Source organism: Littorina saxatilis, linkage group LG10 (assembly GCF_037325665.1).
Source record: "Littorina saxatilis isolate snail1 linkage group LG10, US_GU_Lsax_2.0, whole genome shotgun sequence".
In the NCBI taxonomy this organism is placed as follows: domain Eukaryota; kingdom Metazoa; phylum Mollusca; class Gastropoda; order Littorinimorpha; family Littorinidae; genus Littorina; species Littorina saxatilis.
Window position 1 is genome coordinate 42,017,917 of NC_090254.1, and position 25,000 is coordinate 42,042,916.

The window sequence follows — 25,000 nt, forward strand, 5'->3', positions numbered from 1 at the left end:
ACGTTCATCGCGGACAGCAACTTGCAAAGCAGGAAGGTATCCAGCACAAGCTCGAGGGAACTCAAAACGATTTATTTTTTCCATCTACCCGAGTATCTGTACTCGAATAACACCAACTTGTTCAGAGGATGTGACGTCAACGCATGCGTGCTGACACACAATGAGCCACAAAGGGCTGATGCAGTGGTTTTCTATATGTGCACCAATCTGCAAAGTCCATTGCCGTTTAAGCCGGCTCAGTATCAGGTGTGGATTGCGTTTGGATCAGAATCCCCTCCTCATTGTGGATATTATCGGAATCCCTATTCGAGAAGTAGAAAGTTTAACTGGACGATGACATACAGGACGGATTCTGACGTGTTTGCTCCGTACGGTCTTTTGCGCCTTCGCGAAACTACCCCCGAAAAGAAGTACACGGCGATAGTGTTGAGAAAATCTAAACCGGTGGCTTGGTTTGTCAGCAACTGCAAGGACCGAAGTAAACGCCAAGAATATGTCAAGGAATTGAGCAAGCACATACAAGTGGACATATATGGTGACTGTGGAACTTTGACGTGCCCCAGAAGCAGCGAAACAGACTGCATGCGCTTACTGAACACGACTTATTTCTTCTACCTGTCCTTTGAGAACTCGCTGTGTCGTGACTACATGACGGAGAAAGTGTTCAAACTGTACGATAACGTTAACGTCATTCCTGTGGTGCGGGGACAAGTGGATTATGATCGGTACCTCCCGCCCGGAACCTTCCTCAACACAGCAGACTTCCCTACGCCTCGGGCGCTAGCTCTCCGCCTCAGAACTCTCATGGCCGATACAACGGAATTCGCAGACATGCTGCGGTTGAAGGACCGGTTTTCCAAGGACCGCTGCCTCCGTTTTTGCAAGCTTTGCCAGAAACTGCACGAGGACAACGGGGCGAAGACGTATCCAGACCTATCCAAATGGGCTTCGGAAGGAATCTGTCGGGATGCTGTGGATGTGTGACGTACGTTTCTTTGTTTGTGCTTGTCTTCTTGGTTGCACGTACAGCACCCGACAAAAGTATGGAAAGCCGTTTGGCTCATAACTATTACAGCTGAAATTTAAAATAAATACACCTGACCTGTATTTAATCAGTAATAAATACACCTGTATTTATGAGCCAAACGGCTTTCCATACAAAAGACTTAAAGCACGCCGCATTCGCACACACCCTTGCAAGTCATTTGTTCCTCGTTTTGAAACTGTTGCAAAATGAGAGCTGCAAGTGCAAAACATATGTAAAACTACAACAACAACAAAAACACAACTAAGAACAAAATAGTGCAGGATATTTTCACAAAACAATATACATACAACCATTTGACAATCGTGTGTCGGACGAAGATACGTTCTGTATGTTCAGTTTTCGACTTTGGAGGATTGATAAACACACAGGCTAAAAAAAACAACAACGTAGACTTATATACAAACAGGTCATATGCATTCAAACGAAAATATATTGATGAAATAAATGTTGATCAAATAAAGAAAAAAGTGCATGTAAACAAACAAACAAACACACAAACACACAAACAAGCAAACAGGTGATACGAAACGAAGTGAAATTTTCCAGGTAAAAAGAAAAGTCTAACAAAGAAAAAAGAAAAACCTGACATTTCACAATAAAAGAAAATATTAAACATGTCAAATAAATGTTGTTAAAGAAGACACAGGGAGAGGGGGTTATTAATGATAACAACAAGAAAATCAATACATCTACAATCAAAGAGTATAAAATGTCTGACCTCATACGTAAGAACTTCTTCTTCGTTCATGGGCTGAAACTCCCACGTCCACTCATGTTTTTGCACGAGTGGGTTTTACGTGTATGGCCGTTTTACCCTGCCATTCAGGCAGCCATACGCCACTTTCAGAGGAAGCATGCTTGGAATGTTCGTGTTTCTATAATCTACCCAGCTGAGATGGATTGCAAGATCTTTTCTGTGCGCAGTTGGTCTTGTGCTTGCGTGTACACACGAAGGGGGATAAGGCACTAGCAGGTCTGCACATAAGTTGACCTGGGAGATGGGGAAAATCGCCACCCCTAAGCCACCAGGCGTGTATTTCTAGACTCGGACATTCAGATAAACCAATCAGGTAAATATGACTACCGCTCAATGCCAAACCTCGTACTGCTGAGTCGTATCCCGAATTCGGATTTTTTGTGTGTGAAAGTGCACGAAAGTCAGATTATTTGACCTGCTTGCCACCTGGAGGGATATGGTCAGGCATAAGCTAAACGTAATATAAACAAAACATGAGGTTAATCGGTCAATAAGTTTAGACTTTATTAGCATTTGTGTGTGTGCGGCATTTTGGGGGCGGGGGGGGGGGGGGGGGGGGTCACTGTATTCTTTCTTTCTTTTCTTTATTTGGTGTTTAACGTCGTTTTCTACCACGAAGGTTATATCGCGACGGGGAAAGGGGGGGGGGGGGGGGGGAGATGGGATAGAGGTCACTCTGTATAACTGCCTCAAGAGCTATACAGTTCTTGTCGGTGGTTGTAGAGGAGAGTTACTGGTATAGTACCACTTAAGGAAAAACAGCTGTGTATCATAAGTCTGTCGTCTCTAAACATGCAAACTGCTTCATGGTATTGCGTGGCAATGGTGCTACACATACATGCATGGCTTTCTGACATTTTGAAATAAACACAGGGAAGAGAATTAAAGAAAGTTTTTATTCAAAAGGTACGATTCACAAGACCAGTTCCTCTTATAGTACTGCCAGGTTACCTGATAAGTACCGGGGGTACCATATCAATAACCACCTGGAACTGTATGCGTAACATGTTGTGCAGCTGTAAAATGCTCAATTCCCTAAATGGAATAATGACTAGAATGAGACTATGATGATCCTTGATGTGTACAGTTTAGTCCTAAAAGCCATTTGATATTTGTTTTCCCAAATGAGCAAAAGACATGAAAACTTTGACATAGTTATCCCTCAATTGTCAGTGCCTAAGAGATGGGTCTTAGCCTATAATGCCAGTGTTTCACGTCCTACAGCTTGAAGTCATTGCAATAACACAGTTAGTCGTCGGCAGAATCACAATGATGGCAAACATAAGGATAACCGTTATCTGGTGTACACTGTACATGCGCCCATTTTTGGCATGAAACACAGGCAATCCATTCCTCTCTGCTTCTGCTGCATGAAAATTTCTCGCAGCAAACAATGCAAAACGGGTCATCCTCATCGCTGCTACTGCCACTTGGATGCACTCTCTTTGCATTTGCCCTCTGCTTCTTCCTCCCTGCCTGCTTGCTGGATTTGTCCGTCTTGCGGCTGCTGGGTTTTGCCTGCTTGCTGGATTTGTCCGTCTTGCGGCTGCAGGGTTTTGCCTGCTTGCTGGATTTGTCCATCTTGCGGCTGCTGGGTTTTGCACATTTCTTCTTTCGTTCAAGATTGCTTTTGTAGGGACTGCTGGTAAAAAGATGGGACTTTGAAGATTCAGGGGTCTTCCTTTTGTTGCCACCAACGACTCTTGGAAGCGGAGAAAGGTCAATAACTCGAGGGGCAGCGAGGCGTACCATTGCCTCATAATGACCAGCATCTGCATTTGGAATGTACTTAACAATCACTGGATCATTGGTACAGTTATCAGATGCATTGTACTCGGAAACATGGTCTGTGCCAACCACCACTACATGGACTGGCCGATCAAGTACCTTAGCAGTGGCCTGTATTTCAAGTTCGCCAACCATTGATTTTGGGTCAGACATGTGAAGAATCCTCTCAGCGACAGTACGGAATTGAATGCGTGCAGGCATGTCAGCACTCAAAACTGCTGCTCCAGGTTCCGCGTCCAGATGTTCACACATGTGCGTAATAACTGTAGTCCGGAGGTTATCAGCCCGAGCAGTTTCTTGTAGTGATTTCATTGGGTCCAATAACTCTCCTGTCAGATGATTGCGTTCACCCTTCTGCAGATCAGGATTCAAGGAAATGACGACTGCCCTGAAAAAGCATCGCCCGTCTCCTTTGGTTGGAAGGGTCTGAAAACCTGTTGATTCAGGAACAGCGGTTGATTCCCGAGATTCTGTTGGTATTTCTCCTACTCCATGTGATGCTGTGGGAGGTTCTGGTGGCATGCCAGTTGCATCATGGGCCTCATTTGGGTAGGCAGTACCTTGGGGATTCCCCTCTGGAACACGTGTGGTTGTTGAATCATGGTCCTCATTTGGGTGGGCAGTAGCTTGGGGATTCCCCTCTGGAACACGTGTGGTTGTTGGATGGCTGTCCACAATTGCCTCCATCCGCCTGAACTCATCATCAAAGATGTCGGGATTGGGTGGCCACAGACCCGTTTTTCGGAAACCATTGACTGCCGTTTCCATGGTAGCAGCTTTGATGAACGCCCTGCCCACCAAACGACTGACGAGGTGTACTCCAATAGCTCTCCCTTGGCTTGATTTCAGGAAGTTTTCAATTTCGACGTTGTACCAGTTCTTCAAGGACTTGAAGAATGCAACATCAAGCGGCTGCAACCGATGTGTTGTATGAGCTGGAAAGGAGAGAATGAACACCCCATTTTCTCTGGCCAGATTGATGGCGTCCAAGTTTTTGCTGTGCGATGTATGTCCATCAAGGAGCAGCAGGACCTTGTTTTCTGGACTTGCGTTGACACTCTGGATGAAATGGCGCAACCACTGTATGAATGTGTCCGTGTCGATCCACCCAGAATCCGTGCAGGCAAACACAGTTCCATTTGGAGCATCCACTTTCAGGCTATCAGCCATGCGTTTCCGTTTGAAAATGAGCATAGGAGGGATGAAATGCCCAGCGGCTGAATGGCAGTACACGCCTGTGGTGTTCGTACCACGCTCCGCACTGGTGGTTGCCCCCACCTGACGTTTCCCTTTGACTGAGATAACTCGAGTAGGCGTTTGAACTGTTGAATGTCCAGTTTCATCCATGTTGTATATTGCATTTGGTGCAAAGCCCTCTTCTTCAATAAGTTTGCTATACTTGTCAAAGAAGTCGCCCACATCTTGTCGATTGAATCCTCTCTGTCGTCCAATGGATGTTGGTTCTGGGGAACGCAAGGAGAGATCTGGGTGACGCTTCATGAAATTGCAGTACCAAGTCTTGTTGGCAGCTTGCTTGGTGTCACTGAATTTCTTTATCCCGTGTGCGCAGGCAACCTGGTATGCAAGTTTTCTCAAGTCAGTAATAGAAATGCCAAAGAAAGCCTCATCAAGTTTCTTTATGTGTTCCACTAGCTCATTTTCAACGTCACCGGGTAAGACACAGGGACCTCCACGGAACTTGACAGAGCCAACCGCATACTTGTTCAAACCAAGGCGATGACGCCGGATGCTTGGCTTGGGAATACCAAATGTTCTGGAAGCAGCATTCACTCCCATCCCTGCATCAATCGCAGACAGACATCTGCTCATGTCATCTGGTGTCCACATGGATGCTGATGGCTTTTTCCTTAAATAAGAAAAAAAAAGGAAAAAAATAAATCATAAATACAGCTCCTCTAATATTTGAAAGGGGCATTGGTATTACTACTAGCAGTAGCAGCAGCAGCAGCAATAATAATAATAATAATATTGGTAGTAGTAGTAGTAGTAGTTGTAGTAGTAGTAGTAGGGGGAGTAGTAGCAGTAGTATAACTATTTACAATGTATATATCTATGTAAGGTGTCCGGGTTCGAGTATGGGAGATTCGAGGTTCAATAACTGGCTGGGTCAAACTATTAAAACAAATAATAAATACTTTGGCATGAATGAATTTATGATCAAACAAACAAATAAATAAACAACTTAAAACTGACAGTTGGTAGTCATGGAAATAGTACCAGGTGTTACGTGTATCGTACCACTGGTACTATTTGTGTAACTAGGTGAAGTACCATACACGTAACTCATAGTTGAATGGGGAAAATGCTTGTAGATTCCACCATAGGAACATGTTGCATTTAGATCTAACTCAGAAATGCGGTTAACACTGCAGTGATTAGAATACAACTTATTCAGTTTTATTCCTTTGATCCTCTACAGATGTGCAGCTCACTAAAAGAGATCCAAATTTTACTTGAAATCGTCTGAAAATGGTTTTTTTTTCTCACCTTGATGATGCGCACGCCTTTTCCGCCATTTTTTCAAGGGGAAGTACTCAGAGTGTATCAAAGCATCACTCTAAGCATGGATTGTGCCCCCTGCATACACGCATTAGTCAGAAAAGGGGTGGTACGAATCGAATAGGATAACTGGTACGCAACCGGTGACTCTCCCCTACATGTAATAAAGTCAAAACACACCAGAAATACCTTAAAAATGGGGTTTGAGCGCTCAATGTTTTTCATATTTGAAACAGCTCTGTTTGAGTGATGTTTAGATATATGTAATTTCACCATTTTGCCTCCTTCATTCGGTGTCTTTGCTTTGATTTCCGTCGTACTTTTCGCCCATGAGAGGAGTTTGTATTTCAGAAGCTGTTACTAGATTTACCGATTTGAACTCGCCTAAAGATCTACAGAGTTCGGTTTAATTGGGGCTTGCATAGCTGACACTACGTATACACACGAGACACGCCCTGTAATTAATGGGCGTTCTGATATTCACATGTGAACGCTGTGTTGTGTGATATTTCATGAATAGCTGAAACTACGTACACACAAGAAATATGCCTTATAATTAGTGGGCGTTCTGATATTCAAATGTGAATGCTGTGTTGCGTAATATTTCGAGACGGTGTATATTATTCAAAAAACAGTGTGCTTGTTTACGCTGTGTGTAAAATGCGCTTTAGCCCCGGACAGCCTGGGATTTGCTTGCGTTCGTGATATAACAGATTTGAATTTCTGAATCATATTCGAGTTCCTGTATCAAGGGAAACAACTGTCAGCGACATACGCAGGCGTTTAAATAAGCCTACGCTGTAACACAAAAGAAATTGATTCGCAAAAGATGCTAAGCCAACACATCGAACAAAACTGTCTTTCCGCACGTTTGGTAAACGCCATCATTCCACAATCTGCTTCTTTGTGCTGAGATGACACGAGTGCACACAACGTCCCGTTCACAAGGAGCAGAGAACAGACAAGAGAAGGAAAACAAACAGAAGTTACAGATGAAGGGTGACCCAAAAAATGCCACCCACGAAAATGCTATTGGTATGTGACCTAGTGAAGGGATGGCCTTATCTATATCTATATCTATATACGGCTTGTGTCTGTCTGTCTGTCTGTCTGTGTATTCGCGATGCACGGCCAAAGTTCTCGACGGATCTGCTTCAAATTTGGTGGGAATATTCAGGTAGACCCCGGACACAATCTGGTCGATGAAAATTTTCAACACGTGCACTACTCAATTTTTACATCGATTCAGTGCATATTCTGTACACATGAGTTCGAGATCTGGGACGAGAAGGTCTTATATGCGAACAGAGAGTACCCAGGCTGGTCAGTTTTGGTATGTGACCAAGTGTAGGGTTGGCTTTATCCCATGTAACAGCCTGATCACATCTGAGATAGTGAGCCGAACAGGAGTGTTCCTATACATTCATTCAACACAAAATTCGCCCTCTGCACAGAAAGCATCCAGGCGGTTGTGTGTGTGTGTGTGTGTGTGTGTGTGTGTGTGTGTGTGTGTGTGTGTGTGTACGTGCGTGCGTGCGTGCGTGCGTGCGTGAGTCTGGAAGGCTCGCGGTTTCACAACATTGCAACCTTTTATGGAAGAACATGTTTTATTGGTTAAGACATAAACGTGTCAAACGTTCTGATTGGACCACTGTCTGCTTGGTCAATGTTTATTCATTTGTTGAAATTCCGTGTCGCATCCTCTGGCAATGATTGGCTGAATGGAGTTTCCGTCACACCTTTTCTTCTTCTTTTTCTTCTTCTTCTGTGCAAATGAGCTGTCTTTGCTTGCAAACACTGAAACGGAAACGAAATTGTGATTGTTTTGGGTTTCGCCGTGGATGAAAGAAGTGTGCATACGTCCGTTTTTGCAGTGTGTGATATGTGTGTGTGCGTGTTGTCCTTCTGTCCAATTGTTGTTATACTAAATCGTTTACAGGCAGGCAGGGTGTGCCGAAGAACATTTTCCATTTTTATATAACATTTTAATGGACAAATTCAATAAAGTGTTGTTATTGTTATTGTTATTGTTATTGTGTGTGTTTGTTTTGTCCCAGAATATTGCGAGTACAGTTCTGACTTTGTCATTTAAAACTCTACACACGCACCAACACATCCAAACATACTCTGAGTCTCATTCATGCATCAACGATGAAACAAATCGCACCGCCCCCTCTCCCCTAACACACTCACACACACTCACCAGTTAACTCATTCACAGGCACACAAAAAAGCCATCACCATTCAACAAACATGCACACACCAAAACCCACACACTGAAACACATCGCACTCGAGCGTGAGCACATTCGCACGCGCGCCAATCACAAAAAAAAAAATCAATTTCAACCAATCCAACACCGCGGCTGACTCCACTCCCACCCAACTGGCAACTTTTTTGTGCACATTAGCCCCATTATTCTCCAAGTCCACTGGGTGGCTCTTACACAAGTTTTTGCCACCGTGGGACTTGGCCGACCAAACATGATCAATACTCTTACCAGTGTTTTCCATCCAGGTTCACGGCATGACCTTCAATTAGCATTTCTCCATCTAGGTCACACGCATGCGCATGTTGAACTGGTGGAGTGAATTCTTGTTCCGTTTCCGTGTCTGAAAAGGATGAAGTAAAGAGTTGATTAGACCAGCCGGCTTACTACGTAACTAGCTGACTGACTGAGGAACTGACGAATTAAGTGACAAACTAACTAACTATCTAACTGACTGACTACCTAGCTGACTGGCTGGCTGGTCGGACTGGCTGACTGACTGACGGACTAACTAACTAACTAACTAACTAACTAACTAACTAACTAACTAACTAACTAACTAACCACAACAACTACAACTACAACAACTACAAACAAACAAACAAACAAACAAACAACAACGAAAACAACATCAAAGAAAAACCACAAAACATTTAAAGAAGATGTCATTCTACCGTACCATCAATGTCAGAATCGTCGGCGAGTTTGAGGCAGAGACCCTGGTTGGGAATGCCCTTCTGGACGTTCCCCTCGTGGTAGATACTGCAGAAATAACCTTGTGGACACAGCAGGGGGTCGGCGTCTGCTTCCACTGGCGTGGTACTGCATGGCTCCTCTGCACACAAATTGGACAACATTAGTTGTTTGGTTGGTTGCTTGAGTAGTTATGTGGGTATGGGGGGTTAGAGAAGTTGTGAAAGACATTTGTTTGTAGTTTGCCCCCCCCCCCCCCCCCCCGCCTCAACACACACACACTGTAAACGGTCTGGCACGCACGAAAAGTGAATCTAGCACGCGAGAACACACAGATACAGACACCCACACACACATACACACTCACACACACACACACACACACACACACACACACACTGCACACACACACTATCTCCACATGTCGTTCTAATTACCTTCGTTTGCAAGATCAGGCCCCGTGATTAGCCATGATAATCCTGCAAAACACAAATCAATCACGAATGAGTAGAAACAAAGCTCGATTTGAAATGTGTGGGTTAAAAACATTTATGAATGTTTGTGACTAATGTGTGTGAAGACATTCGAGTGTTGCAACAAATAAGTCTTCTGAAGTTTGTCAGTGTTTGCGTATTCCTGCACGAATACGCGCGTGCTTGCTTGTGTATATGCATACATGTATTTGCATGTCTGCGTGTTTGATTTTGCATCTTACAAACTTAAACCATACCAGAAACGACAAGCGACGTCTGAAGTGAAGCTCTTTCGGAAGGGGGATTCTCACTGATTCTTTCCCTTCTTATTACAGAGAAAATGTAGGGTGAGGTTGAGTGCGAGACAATCAGAACAGCGGGAATCGCGTGTTAGTGTTACAGGGTACAAGTTGCACCTGCACTCAAACAGCTTTCAAGTGGTTTGCTCTTCGAAGCCTTGTGTGGGTGTGTGTCTGTGGGGGGGGGGGGGGGGGGGGGGGCAACACACGGTTTTGCCGACGCGGCTTTCGCCTTTCGATTTTTAAATTTTTTTTTTAAGGCACATGTGCAGTCATTCCTCAGTAAATGCTTCGGATAACCATCTGAGATCTGGCCAGGTATTTATATGAAATAAGGCCATCCCTTCACTTGGTCACATTCCAACAATCAACACCCTGGCTGCTTTCTGTGCCGAGTGAGAATTTATGTTATGAATTAATTTCTTAAAAGCCACTGCTATAAAGTAGATACATTTAATTTAAAAGCCACTTCAAGTTCTATCAATTGGGGTCTAACGAATGACGTCTCACAACGTGCGTGGTCGTCCTTGGCGGTCAAGAAAGCCGCCGCAATCATTGCGCAGACGACACTTCTAGACCGCCAATATTGAGGGCCCCAAAGGGGGGGTATATCACGATCACGGGAAGGGAAATTTTAGCTTTCACGGTCACAGTTACCTTGATTTTTGTTTTCACGATCACAAACACCTTGACGAATAGAGGATCATAGAGTGATACAGCTGTGAAAAATGTACGTTGAAAATAAAATGCTTTGCAATAATGCCCATCACGATCACGAACACAAATGACGATCACGATCACGAGACTTGATTTTTTTGTCATCACGGATCACGGGCAAAGTCCCATCACGATCACAGAAATGGAAATTTCGGCAATCACGGTCACAGAAAGGTCAAAAAACGCCAATCACGATCACGATTTTAAACCCTTTGGGGCCCTCAATATTTTTTGTGCGCATCACGTGCTCCACATAAATCGGCCGGAAACGAAGCAATTGGGAAACCTGGATAAGCGAAATTAATTATCAATCAACAAATTCCCACTCTGCACAAGAAGCAGTCCGAATGTTGATTTGTTGTATGTGTCCAAGTTGCGGGATGTCCCAATCCCTTATAAAACGCCTGGCCAGAGATGAGATGGTGAGCTGAACAGTGTCCATGGGGAGCACTGTGTCTTTGGGGCAATTGTATTCTTCTTTACTAAATAATAAACTAGTTTTCCCGTGGGCCTATTTTCTTTTTTGTCATCTCACCTGATCTGAGTCTTCTGCGGGGTTCCCGAATCCAGTCCAAAACTGCAAAAATTATATCACGTGTCACTTTGGTGAACACATATCTCCAAAAGAAAAACTGGAAAACTCCACACAGAACTATTAATTTTGATTATTAGTGTTGTCCGCCGTTGGAATTCAATGTATATACTAATTAGCTGACAGACAGACAGACAGACAGATAGACAGATAGACAGACAGACAGACAGACCGGCAGACACACGCACACACACACACACTGCACACACACACACACTGCACACACACACTGCACACACACACACACACACACACACACATGCACACACACATATACACTCACACATATACAGGAACACACACACACACACACACACACACACACACACACAACAGACCAACCGACCCACACGGACTGGCACACCACCCCACCCATACCCCACACCCCCTTCCGCACCCACTCACACACTAACTTACACGCAGGGGGACCTAACTCTGGCAAACAAGTGTACATGCAGCCATTGTAGCAGCACTTCCGGTGCCCAGAATCCCCACAGTCGCGATCGGAATTGCACGTCTTCACATGACAGGAACCTTCCGGAAGTGTCGCTGGAACCGGGGGACATAACTCTGTCTGTTCTTTTATAGGCTGGTCGCCCTGCAGTCTTTCGTAGATATTTAGGTTGTTTTCGAATACCTGAAAATGACAAAACACTAAATTTGTTTGTAAAAACTAAAGAAATTGACCCAATCTGAAATAGTGATTGAACCATGATGGACAAAGCACACACAACAATGTTGTGAGAGATTGTGATTGTGCAGTGCCGTAAGGATTTTATATATCGTTTTCAATCACATGGAATTGCAACCTTTGACACGACAGACACAATCAGAGATTGTGATTGTGACTGTTACCTATCTTTAAAATATGATGTCGTTTTCGAACACGTGAAATTTACAAAACACACAAAATACGCTTTTTAAATGCTAAACTGTGACAGCACCCCCCCCCCCCTCCCACAGCCAGACAGCCAGACAGCCAGACAGACAGAATGACAGGCATACAGACAGACAGACAGACAGACACAGATACCCAGGCAGACAGACCCTGAGCAATCCGGCTTCAACCTAAAGTCTTTTTTCTCTCGAAAGAAAAATACACCCACATAGAAATAGACGAGCCGTGCCTTTCTTCCCCCACAATTTTTTTTTTTTTGACACCGACACGGCCGATTCACCATTAGTGTTATTTACGACAGAGAGTGCACAGGGTGGTTGCTTGTGTTAGCACGCGAGCTCTGCTAATCATCTCCAAGAGTCACGCTGTTTTTGTCGTTAAAGTTGTTCCGATGAGCACCTTAGCTGATAGCAGCATGCGCCCTCATATACTACACTGATCAGGTGAGAGAGTGTGAGGGAGAAGCGGGGGGTAGGGGTGGGCTGAAAAACAGGTAGAGAGGGGGGGCGGATGGAAAGAGAGAGAGAAAGAGAGAGAGAGGGGGAGAGAGGGAGAGAGAGAGGGGGGAGAGGGGGGGGGGGAGAGAGAGAGAGAGAGAGAGAAAGAGAGAGAGAGAGAGAGATGCACGAAGAGAGGTGTTTAAAAACTAGAAGAATGATGAAAACTGTCATCGGCATCATTCTTCAAAAGAGAGAACTCCACTCCTTTCAAACTCTCCCAACACACACACACACCACACACACACACACCACACACACACACCTTCCCTCTAACACCCCCGCTCCCCCACCACTTGTCTGAAAACTAAGATGCACGTAGAAAAAACAACCGTCTGTACGGCGAAGCAGGTAGCTGGTTAATGTTGTTTTGACGACACTCAGCACAATTCTCTCTCCCGGACTCGTCCAGACGATCTGAAGAGTCTCTCTAAGAGTCGGCTTGAATACATGTACGTGGTGATGTGAGTTTTCGTCTACTTTGCTGTAGAGTCTATACAGATGAATGTTTAGCTAGGGCCTACCGCCGCGCGGTTCCTTGGTTCCATGCGGAGTTTCAACGAGTATTTGGAAAAACGACATTGACGTCGATCGATGCTTGGTGTCCAGACAGTTTGTATTTGTGCATTAATCGTGTACATGTTTAACGGCGAGAGTGTTTAGGTACAGTGAAGTGTTTAGTTCAGAATAATTGTATTAGTTAGTACAATTATTCATATGTATAATTATAATGTTGTAGTGTTTTATCAGTCTTTTTTGTTATTTTGCACCACCACTATAATTTCTCATATTTGATTTGATTTGATTTGATTTGATTTGATTTGATTTGATTTGATTTAATGTAGTACCCAGACATTTGTGCTGGTGTATCCGCTATTAAGAATTTGGACCAGACAGAGAGAGAGAGAGAGAGAGAGAGAGAGAGAGAGAGGGAGAGAGAGACTCAGACTCAGACTCAGACTCAGACTCAGAACTTTATTACAAAAGGATAAAGGTTTTAGGCAAAGCCTATTCTTCCAACCTGTCCTTTATACAACACATAAAGACAGACGCACATTACAAATATAAATTCAATCATATAAAATACAGAAATACATTGTACAGAATGCAACACAATGTGCATTTAAGGAATTACATAAGGAGAACTCGAAAAATTACAAAATTACATTGACATAGTTATACCTTTCATTTGGGAATAAGTTGCTCCGATCAGCTACACATCCGTTAACATTAGTACAAAATGTTTAACAAAATAACAATCGAACAAGACATTTCATTCACGAATGATGTGTGAACGTGACTGTCTCTTAAACATTTTCACTGAAGTTGCATTTCTTATCTGTTGGGGTAAGGAGTTCCAGAGAAACGCTCCCGAGAAGGCTAAACTCGATTTGTAGAGGTCTATGCGAGGTATAGGAGGGATGATTTTTTGGGACCCATATCTTTTTGTGGAATGTTTGAAATGTGATTGCAAATATTTAGGACAGTCGTCATTTAGAATTTTATACATGAACACAGCCTTGTTTAACGTCAACTGATCTTTCAAGGGGAGGAAATTCAAGAGCTTTAGTTTATCATCCGTGGACCTATTCAAATCATGCAGAATAAGTTTTGCAGCTCGGCGATGCAGGGAATTGAGTCTTTTTAAATGAACATCACTGCAGTTATCCCAAAGTGTCGATGCGAAGTTTATATGAGGCATTATGTGGGCGTAATAGAACATTTTGAGTGCTGCAGAATCAGCGTAATGCCTTAATTTTGATAACAGGTACAAATATTTTGATACTAGTTTGCAAATATTACTCAAATGAGTTTGCCATTTCAACTCTTGATCAATGGTAACACCCAATAGAGAGAGAGAGAGAGAGAGAGAGAGAGAGAGAGAGAGAGAGAGAGAGAGAGAGAGAGAGAGAGAGAGAGAGAGAGAGAGAGAGAGAGAGATGTGGGTTGGGGGGCGAAGAGAGTCTGCTTTGTGAAAGAAGCGTTTCATGTGAGCTTTCCCTCTCTCGCGTGAATCAATTTACAAACGTAACGTAATCAACAATGTCGTCAACATTCATACATTACTCCCCCCCCCCTCTTCCCCCCGTTTTTCATCTCTCTAAAGCGGTCTCCCTCCCTCCCCCCCTCCCCATCCACCCCCCTGAGGTTTCCAGCCCCCTCCTGCCTCTTAAACAAAAAAATCGCCTTCGTCTGCTGACTCATCTGAGCTTGTCTGAAAATTGGTTTCAACTTTGACCTTCTGCTCCAGACTCTAAAGCCACAAAAGTAAACGGGGTTGATTAAACGAGCTATACTGTATCAGTACAAATACCTGAGCCTTAGTCTCTATCTCTACCTGTACCACTTACCTGTTCATCATTACTAGCGTGGCGTTTGCTAAATCATCGTCTGCAGTGACTACCTTGACGTGTCACGTGTTTTTTGTTGTTGTTGAAGTGAAACCAAATGTTTCGCTGATAATCTAACACCCAACTGTCTATGTTAGTGTCTAGTTTTTGGTTTTGTGTGCATGTGTCTTTTTTTCGTGTCTTTTTTTCCTCTCTGTTTTTATTTTTATTTGTCTGCCTTTGTAAGATTGTGTGTGTGTGTGTGTGTGTGTGTGTGTGTGTGTGTGTGTGTGTGTGTGTGTGTGTGTGTGTGTGTGTGTGTGTGTGTGTGTGTGTGTTTTGCTAAAAGTTAGTCAGGGCAGACGTCAATTTCACTGACACCACTGCTTGTGGTAGCGAACAAGAGGATGATTCGTGAACGTCGAGTTTTCACCCAGTGATTTCATTGACAGCTCCACATGTTTGCTAGTGTACATACCCGGCTAAGTTTAACAGCTTGCTCATCACGCTAACGTCCTGGGACCTGGGTGGTGGTGGTGGTGTGGGTAGAAGTGAAGGGGGCCTGGGGGGGTCCGTCGGGGATCATTTTATGTGGACGTAATGGGCCGGGTGGTCGCTATTGAGGGATGTTCGTTATAGAGGGGTGGTCTTCAAGGCAGGTTCGACTGCAGCTATGCCAAAAGAAAAGAAAACAAAACCCAACAACAACCAGTAGCATGTTTCTCCTCCGCTGATTGTGTGCGTGTCTACAAAGCTCCCTCTTCTTGAAAAAAATGGAGAGAGAAAAATTCCGAAAATGTCTATTCGCCCCTAAACACGCGACGTTGAACTAAAGTGCGCTAGTACACCGTTTCAGTTACATTCAACATTATAGAATTACCCAAAACCCAGCTTGTGAAAATAAACGGCGGAGGAGAGTTCACATCAGTTTCTTCCTCAATTCCTCCCAGGTTTGCGAACATTTTTTGACTTTGAAGTTTTGGCATATAACAGCTGATTCTAAAGGCGGTCTATAATTGAGCCCAAAGTCGACCACGCGAAGACTTCGCGAAGTCTTTTTACTGAAAACTTAGTGCTGAAGCTCCGTCCGGCCAGATTCGCGACGTATAGTCGACTTTGCCCAGTTAGGAACATACTCTACCAATCACATCAAGAACTAGCAATACGCAAGCGGCGCTGCATTGTCGCGAGATTTTTGTTTGCAACAATTCTACGATTCTACCTAGAACCTATTCGTGGAAAAAAACAACCCACCCAAGAACATGATCTATGACATCATCAGCCGGAAATCAAAAAAGCGTATGACTTTAACGCTTCACAAGAAAAGACAACTGCCGCGTTAAAGGCCCAATCCTTATCGTGGAAACAACTCTTACATGGAATAACATTTTCAAGAAATTAATTATTTTTCAAGAAATTAATTATTTTTCAAGAAATTAATTATTTTCAAAATATGAATTCATAACAACTTTCAACTCCACACAGCAAGCAGTCAGGCTGGTGATATTGATATGTGTCTACGTGGGGGTATTTGGTCTTATCCCATTAAACGACAAGTCGCGTAAGGTAAAATTACAACATTTAGTCAAGCTGTGGAACTCACAGAATGAAACTGAACGCACTGCATTTTTTCACAATGACCGTAGTCCGCCGCTTGTGCAAAACGGAGTGAAACTGACGAGCCTGTTCAGCGCGGCAGTGGTTTCGCTGTGCTGCATAGCACGCTTTTCTGTACCTCAAAACTTGACTAAATGTAAAAAGGCTGGACAGATCTAAGCTGGTGGGCCAAATCGTTTAAAAAAAAAGGGGGGGGGGGTTAATGTTTTTTTCCGGGCCGAGACGGACACAGGTCAACCTTATGTGCAGACCCAGAGACGGTATCCATCTCCCACCCCCGTGTCACCACAGTGGCACGTAAAAGACCTCGGTCATTAGGCTATGCCATAAGTGCAGATGGCTGATACCACTTAAACACGCATACACCTGTATATCTCATCTAAAGTCGGGTTAAAACCCGGGAACATTCCTCTAATGGCTTTGCCGTGAGGGCGTAAAACTTGAATTTCTCTCCCCGGGTTAATTTTTTTCAGTTTTTGAACGTCTTTTTGATCTTTTTTTTAATTTTTCAAAATCATTGAAACATTGTGATAGACACCTCCTTTCAATGCGTTCAATTTGTTCTTTCTCGGTACAATGCTGATGGGAACATGACCTCCGTGTAAGGAGTGTTATACGACATGGCAATGAACGAAATATCGATTTGTTTGAACGTTAATGATGAAGAAGCTTTCAATCGGAAGAGATTTTAAGTCGACCACATTGTCGGAAAGCAGAGGCTTTTTGCTCGTTGTCGTTTGCTTTGTAGTGTGTGTATTAATTGATTTGTCTTTTTGAGATGTTGTTTTTCTTTTTATATTTAGTCAAGTTTTGACTAAATATTTTAACATCGAGGGGGAATCGAAACGAGGGTCGTGGTGTATGTGCGTGTGTGCGTGTGTGCGTGTGTGTGTGTGTGTGTGTGTGTGTAGAGCGATTCAGACTAAACTACTGGACCGATCTTTATGAAATTTGACATGAGAGTTCCTGGGTATGAAATCCCCATACGTTTTTTTCATTTTTTTTTATAAATGTCTTTGATGACGTCATATCCGGCTTTTCGTGAAAGTTGAGGCGGCACTGTCACGCCCTCATTTTTCAACCAAATTGGTTGAAATTTTGGTCAAGTAATCTTCGACGAAGCCCGGACTTCGGTATTGCATTTCAGCTTGGTGGCTTAAAAATTAATTAATGACTTTGGTCATTAAAAATCTGAAAATTGTAAAAAAAAATAAAAATTTATAAAACGATCCAAATTTACGTTTATCTTATTCTCCATCATTTGCTGATTCCAAAAACATATAAATATGTTATATTCGGATTAAAAACAAGCTCTGAAAATTAAATATATAAAATTTATTATCAAAATTAAATTGTCCAAATCAATTTAAAAACACTTTCATCTTATTCCTTGTCGGTTCCTGATTCCAAAAACATATAGATATGATATGTTTGGATTAAAAACACGCTCAGAAAGTTAAAACAAAGAGAGGTACAGAAAAGCGTGCTATCCTTCTTAGCGCAACTACTACCCCGCTCTTCTTGTCAATTTCACTGCCTTTGCCATGAGCGGTGGACTGACGATGCTACGAGTATACGGTCTTGCTGAAAAATGGCATTGCGTTCACTTTCATTCTGTGAGTTCGACAGCTACTTGACTAAATATTGTATTTTCGCCTTACGCGACTTGTTTACTGTTTAGTTTTCATTTGCTTGATTGATTTTGCTTTTTTGTTTGTGTATCCCTTTTCACTCACCTGATTATTCTTCTAATTCTTGTTTTTTGTGGGTTTTTTTCCTCTCACTTCTTTATCTTCTTTTTTTGTGTGTTCTTGTTCTTCTTGTTCTTGTTCTTCTTGTTCTTGTTCTTCTTCGTTTTCTTTTCTTTTTCTCCTTTTTATATTTAGTCAAGTTTTGACTAAATATTTTAACATCGAGGGGGAATCGAAACGAGGGTCGTGGTGTATGTGCGTGCGTGCGTGCGTGTGTGTGTGTGTGTGTGTGTGTGTGTGTGTGTGTCTGTGTGTGTGTGTAGAGCGATTCAGACTAAACTACTGGACCGATCTTTATGAAATTTGACATGAGAGTTCCTGGGTATGAAATCCCCAGACGTTTTTTTCATTTTTTTTATAAATGTCTTTGATGACGTCATATCCGGCTTTTCGTGAAAGTTGAGGCGGCACTGTCACGCCCTCATTTTTCAACCAAATTGGTTGAAATTTTGGTCAAGTAATCTTCGACGAAGCCCGGACTTCGGTATTGCATTTCAGCTTGGTGGCTTAAAAATTAATTAATGACTTTGGTCATTAAAAATCTGAAAATTGTAAAAAAAATATTTTTTTATAAAACGATCCAAATTCACGTTCATCTTATTCTCCATCATTTGCTGATTCAAAAAACATACAAATATGTTATATTTGGATTAAAAACAAGCTCTGAAAATTAAATATATAAAAATTATTATCAAAATTAAATTTTCGAAATCAATTTAAAAACACTTTCATCTTATTCCTTGTCGGCTCCTGATTCCAAAAACATATAGATATGATATGTTTGGATTAAAAACACGCTCAGAAAGTTAAAACGAAGAGAGGTACAGAAGAGCGTGCTATCCTTCTCAGCGCAACTACTCCCCCGCTCTTCTTGTCAATTTCACTGCCTTTGCCGTGAGCGGTGGACTGACGATGCTACGAGTATACGGTCTTGCTGCGTTGTATTGCGTTCAGTTTCATTCTGTGAGTTCGACAGCTACTTGACTAAATATTGTATTTTCGCCTTACGCGACTTGTTCTACTTCCTTAAGTATTTTTTTTATCTCCAGCCTAAGAATGGCCTTTTTAAAGCATCACCCAAAATACAACATTAAAACGGTACCACTGTCTGGAGCGGACCTTTTTTTGTCGACAGCCAGCAATTTAACGGCACGTAAAACCAACTGCATCGGCTGGATTCGCTGTCGGAGGTAACCCCTCGGAGGGTTATTTCAATCTGGAAGAATCTTTTCTATCATCCCTCGACGCGCGAGTAAATGATATTTTCCGAGTGTGTGCCAAGATAAAGTGTATTTCAGGGCGTCTGACCGTTTTCACAATTCCTTAAGTGCGTATGTCTGGTTTTTGTACTTCTTCTGGAATTTCTTTGAGTTAAAAGAAGATGCCAAACCTTTTCTTATTCTTTTTCTTTGAGTTCTATCCTCGCTGGCAAAGTGACAATTTCATATTTGAAAAGGAGCAAATCCAAAATGACATGGAGACTAACTTGCTTTGAATTCTGGGGACAAAATAAAGTCACAATGTGAAGAACGAATGAGCTCTAAAAGAAAAGAAAACAAGTCGCGTAAGGCGAAAATACAACATTTAGTCAAGTAGCTGTCGAACTCACAGAATGAAACTGAACGCAATGCCATTTTTCAGCAAGACCGTATACTCGTAGCATCGTCAGTCCACCGCTCATGGCAAAGGCAGTGAAATTGACAAGAAGAGCGGGGTTGTAGTTGCGCTAAGAAGGATAGCACGCTTTTCTGTACCTCTCTTTGTTTTAACTTTCTGAGCGTGTTTTTAATCCAAACATATCATATCTATATGTTTTTGGAATCAGGAACCGACAAGGAATAAGATGAAAGTGTTTTTAAATTGATTTCGACAATTTAATTTTGATAATAATTTTTATATATTTAATTTTCAGAGCTTGTTTTTAATCCAAATATAACATATTTATATGTTTTTGGAATCAGAAAATGATGGAAAATAAGATTAACGTAAATTTGGATCGTTTTATAAATTTTTATTTTTTTTTACAATTTTCAGATTTTTAATGACCAAAGTCATTAATTAATTTTTAAGCCACCAAGCTGAAATGCAATACCGAAGTCCGGGCTTCGTCGAAGATTACTTGACCAAAATTTCAACCAATTTGGTTGAAAAATGAGGGCGTGACAGTGCCGCCTCAACTTTCACGAAAAGCCGGATATGACGTCATCATGTTTTTAAATTGATTTCGACAATTTAATTTTGATAATAATTTTTATATATTTAATTTTCAGAGCTTGTTTTTAATCCAAATATAACATATTTATATGTTTTTGGAATCAGAAAATGATGGAGAATAAGATGAACGTAAATTTGGATCGTTTTATAAATTTTTTTTTTTTTTTACAATTTTCAGATTTTTAATGACCAAAGTCATTAATTAATTTTTAAGCCACCAAGCTGAAATCCAATACCGAAGTCCGGGCTTCGTCGAAAATTACTTGACCAAAATTTCAACCAATTTGGTTGAAAAATGAGGGCGTGACAGTGCCGCCTCAACTTTCACGAAAAGCCGGATATGACGTCATCAAAGACATTTATCAAAAAAATGAAAAAAACGTTCGGGGATTTCATACCCAGGAACTCTCATGTCAAATTTCATAAAGATCGGTCCAGTAGTTTAGTCTGAATCGCTCTACACACACACACAGACAGACACACACACGCACACACACACGCACATACACCACGACCCTCGTTTCGATTCCCCCTCGATGTTAAAATATTTAGTCAAAACTTGACTAAATATAAAAAAAGAGAAAATCAATCAAGGATTTAATGACAGACGCAGACCCCGACCTGGACATGTGCCAAGCACTTTTAACGTCTCTTCCCATTCCTCCTCCTTCTTCTTCGTCTTTTTCTCACCACCGTCAAGACAAGCATTTTTATTTTGGAGTAAAAAGATAAAGTTTTAACAGATAATTTTGTCTCGTAGTATTTTTGGTTTAAGCATAGGGGTTCAAATGAATTTAAAGGGAAGGGGGACTGTTGTTTGGGGAGGGAGATTGTTTTTAATCGCTAAACAGTTTTGCACCTGTAGTGATCCTCCTATATATATCCCTTTTCTTTTAAAGGAGCACCGTTGTTCAAGGTGTGCGTGTGTGTGTGTGTGTGTGTATTTATATCGTGTGCGCGTGGGCACACTACGCGAGCGCGTGTGTGTATGTGTGTAAGTAGTGTGTGTGTCTGTGCGTGCTAGCGTGCGTGCGTGTTTCTCTGTGCGTGTGCATGCATGCAAGGGTATGTTTCGTATGAACCCCAACGTTGTGCTAATGTTCAAACCGGTGCAATATTCCGGACAAAACAAAATGCATACCCCCCCCCCCCCCCCGGGCCCGTAACTTCCCGCCCGTCCTAGACCACCCCCACCCCCATAAAAAAACCACCCACCCACCCGCTTCCCCCTAACCACCAATACCTGGCCATCGCGGCATTCCCCATACTTCGCGCGGTTCAGTCTGGTACGATGCAGATACAGTATTCCCTGCATGGTACGAGATGAGTGAGTACGATCTGGGGAGTGCAGTTCTTTACTTCTCGTGGAAGTGCTCGTGTGCAAAACCTTAGATCTGTCAAGCCTTTCACATTAGATAAGTCATAAGATTAAAGGATAATACCTTTAAAAAAAAGAAAAACACCTTAAATCGCTGATAAAGTTATACCATAAGAATCTGCGTTACAAATAATGCTTCCGCTCAGGAGGACTGCTTTCACTTTGCAAAGGAAAATGTATTGGAAATTTATTTAATTTCGTAAAATAGGCCAAAACAAGTCACGTAAGGCGAAAATACAACATTTAGTCAAGCTCAGTCGAACTCACAGAATGAAACTGAACGCATTACATTTTTTCCCGCAAGACCGTACACTCGTAGCATCGTCTGTCCACCGCTCGTGGCAAAGGCAGTGAAATTAACAATGCAGAAAAGCGCGGTAGCGATTGCGCTGAAGAGGATAGCCCGCTTTTCTATATCTCTATAATTTTTAACTCTCTGAACGTGTTTTTAATCCAAACATATCATATCTATATGTTTTTGGAATCAGGAACGGACAAGGAATAAGATGAAATTGTTTTTAAATCGATTTCGGAAATTTTATTTTAATCATAATTTTTATATTTTTAATTTTCAGAGCTTGTTTTTAATCTGAATATAACATACTAGATGATTACCCGCTTCGCCGGGTATCGACTTCGCCGGGAAGAAATAGAGCCTAATACCAGGCTGCGCCTGGGACCCGGCTTTGCCGGGTGTACGCCGGCTTCGCCGGCGCACGAAGGAAGGGAGATAAACGCGCAAAACACTGGAGACCTTCTAAAAATAGTAACGTGCAGTGACCTTCTAAAAATAGTAACGTAGTAACGGGAATATGGATTGACGCCACACGGAGGAAGGGAGATAATCGCGGCTGAAAACACTGGAGAAGATAAGGAAGAGTTACTGGTAGTGGATCCCGACAAAAAAAACCAAACAAAAAACAAAAAAAATCGGTTCAGCGCGCACAGCGCTGCGCGCTGAGAGCACGTGTTGAAATATCTCATCGATGAGGTTGTGTCCGGGGTGTAGCTGAATACGGTGTCCAAATTTGAAAAAGATCCACCGAGAACTTTGGCCGTGCATCGCGAACAGACAGACAGACAGACAGACAGACAGACACTAGTCGTATATATATATAGATTTATATGTTTTTGGAATCAGAAAATGATGAAGAATACGATAAACGTAATTTTAGATCGTTTTATAAAAAATAAAATAAAAATGTTAATTACAATTTTCAGATTTGTAATGACCAAAGTCATTAATTAAATTTTAAGCCTCCAAGCTAAAATGCAATACCAAAGTCCGGCCTTCAATCAATTTGATTGAAAAATGAGGGTGTGACAGTGCCGCCTCAACTTTTACAAAATGCCGGATATGACGTCATCAAAGACATTTATCGAAAAAATGAAAAAAAATCTGGGGATATCATACCCAGGAACTCTCATGAAAATGTTCATAAAGATCGGTCCAGTAGTTTACTCTGAATCGCTCTACACACACACAGACACACAGACACACATACACCACGACCCTCGTTTCGATTCCCCCTCTATGTTAAAACATTTAGTCAAAACTTGACTAAATGTAAAAACAGTCTTCTGTCTACACGCCCCCACCCATCACCCCTTTTCCACTCCCCCTCCCCCCCCCCCCTATACCCACCACCACTACCAAGCAACATTCAAAACATAGCAGGAGAAAAAAACATGTTGACTAATGACTGGAAACTCCAGACAGAAGCACAAGGGGTCTCGGGCGAGTATTTTGGCACAAGCCTGTTGTTGCTCCAATTGTATGGAGAACACACCGCACACCTGTTTCGTCATGTCTGTGATTGTTCGCTGTCTGTTGGTCGGCGTGTCTGCGCGCCATTTGCTCTGCTGGTGGGGTCGGATGTGACTGTTTTGACAAGTGTGTGTTGGCCCCCGCGTAAAGAGGCACGCGACCTCTGGAATACCCCCCCCCCCCCCCCACTTTTCCCCTCTTTACCTTCTCGGCACCAGGCGAGTCCACCCCCATCTCTACATCTGCCCCTTTCTCGCTCCAGATGCGGCGTGTTTCGGTAAAATGTCTTTGGAACGCCAAGACTGTGTGTGTGTGTGTGTGTGTGTGTGTAGCCTATGTGTGTATGTGTGTGTGTGTGTGTATGTGTGTGTGTATGTGTGTGTGTGTGTTTGTCTGTGCCTGTGTTTGTCTGTGCCTGTGTGTCAATGTGTTTTGTTTGTTTTCTTCGCGACTATGTGTATTCGTAAAATGTCCCTGTTAGATCAGGACCAAGATTATGTATGCGAATGCCGTGTGTCTGGGTAACATGTTTCTTGATTGAGAATTGGTGGAGGGGGGGGGGGGGGGAGGGGGGAAGGGCGAAGGGCGGGGCAACTGGTGGGTGACTCAATAAAATATGTCTGGAACGCCAAGACTGGATGCATGTCTCCAAAACGCCAATGTGACTACTGTCTATCTCGGTAAAATGTCACTGGAATGCAAAGACTATATAATTAAAAGATATCATTTTTTCGTGGTTTTTTTCTGACTGCTGTGTGTCTGGGTATGTTATGGCTTGGACCTTTTCGGATGCTGTGTGTCGAGGATAGGGAGAGGGAGGGGAGATGCTGTGTGTCGAGGATAGGGAGAGGGAGGGGAGATGCTGTGTGTCGAGGATAGGGAGAGGGAGGGGAGACGCTGGGGAAAAGGGGGTGCATATGGCATTCCAGACACTTTCCGATTTTAAGTTCGTGTTGACATTTGTTGGTATGTTAAAGTCGTGTTGTGACTGCAAACTCCAAAAGTCATACCCTTTTCTTCACCCCCCTCCCCCTCCTGCCTCTCTCCCCCCACCCCATACACACACATATCTCTCTCTCTGTTCTTGCTTTGTGTGCTTGTTCGTTTCAAGAAAAATGTGCAAGAAAAGGCCCAGCCTTACATGTTTGTGCTTGTTAAATAAAGTTCAGCTCAGTTCTATCTGTCTGACTGTCTATCGTTCCATCTGTCTATCTGTCAAACAGACACACACACACACACACACGCGCGCGCACCCCCCAACACACACACACACACGAACGCACGCACACCCCACCCCACCCCAACCACACACTCACACCACACACACATGCACGCGAGCACCCCCCAACACACACACACACACGCACGCGCGCATCCCCCAAACACACACA

General features: G+C 42.8%; 3 protein-coding genes across 3 annotated transcripts in view; 1 reads left to right on the forward strand and 2 right to left on the reverse strand.

Moving 5' to 3' along the window:
• Positions 1 to 582: 582 nt before the first annotated feature.
• LOC138977868 (alpha-(1,3)-fucosyltransferase C-like) lies at positions 583 to 984 on the forward strand. Its single transcript, XM_070350474.1, has one exon. It carries the CDS (start codon positions 583 to 585, stop codon positions 982 to 984), a length of 402 nt encoding a protein of 133 aa, XP_070206575.1.
• A 1,562-nt stretch (positions 985 to 2,546) lies between these two features.
• LOC138979255 (uncharacterized) lies at positions 2,547 to 5,019 on the reverse strand. Its single transcript, XM_070352015.1, has one exon. It carries the CDS (start codon positions 4,938 to 4,940, stop codon positions 3,054 to 3,056), a length of 1,887 nt encoding a protein of 628 aa, XP_070208116.1. The 5' UTR covers positions 4,941 to 5,019; the 3' UTR covers positions 2,547 to 3,053.
• Positions 5,020 to 7,320: 2,301 nt separating this feature from the next.
• The window catches only part of LOC138978858 (uncharacterized), a 21,062-nt gene continuing 3,382 nt past the window's right edge, over positions 7,321 to 25,000 (reverse strand). Inside the window, exons 2-7 of the mRNA XM_070351666.1 lie at positions 11,574 to 11,793; positions 11,100 to 11,141; positions 9,513 to 9,554; positions 9,062 to 9,217; positions 8,614 to 8,725; positions 7,321 to 7,910 (exon numbers count right to left, since the gene is read on the reverse strand). Coding sequence (XP_070207767.1) covers positions 7,847 to 7,910; positions 8,614 to 8,725; positions 9,062 to 9,217; positions 9,513 to 9,554; positions 11,100 to 11,141; positions 11,574 to 11,793 — 636 coding nt within the window. The 3' untranslated portion in view covers positions 7,321 to 7,846. The remainder of the gene's footprint in view (positions 7,911 to 8,613; positions 8,726 to 9,061; positions 9,218 to 9,512; positions 9,555 to 11,099; positions 11,142 to 11,573; positions 11,794 to 25,000) is intronic.

Excerpts from the sequence above, each read along its gene's own strand:
- LOC138977868 (XM_070350474.1), top strand. The coding sequence starts at position 583 with ATGCGCTTACTGAACACGACTTATTTCTTCTACCTGTCCTTTGAGAAC.
- LOC138979255 (XM_070352015.1), bottom strand. The coding sequence starts at position 4,940 with ATGGATGAAACTGGACATTCAACAGTTCAAACGCCTACTCGAGTTATC.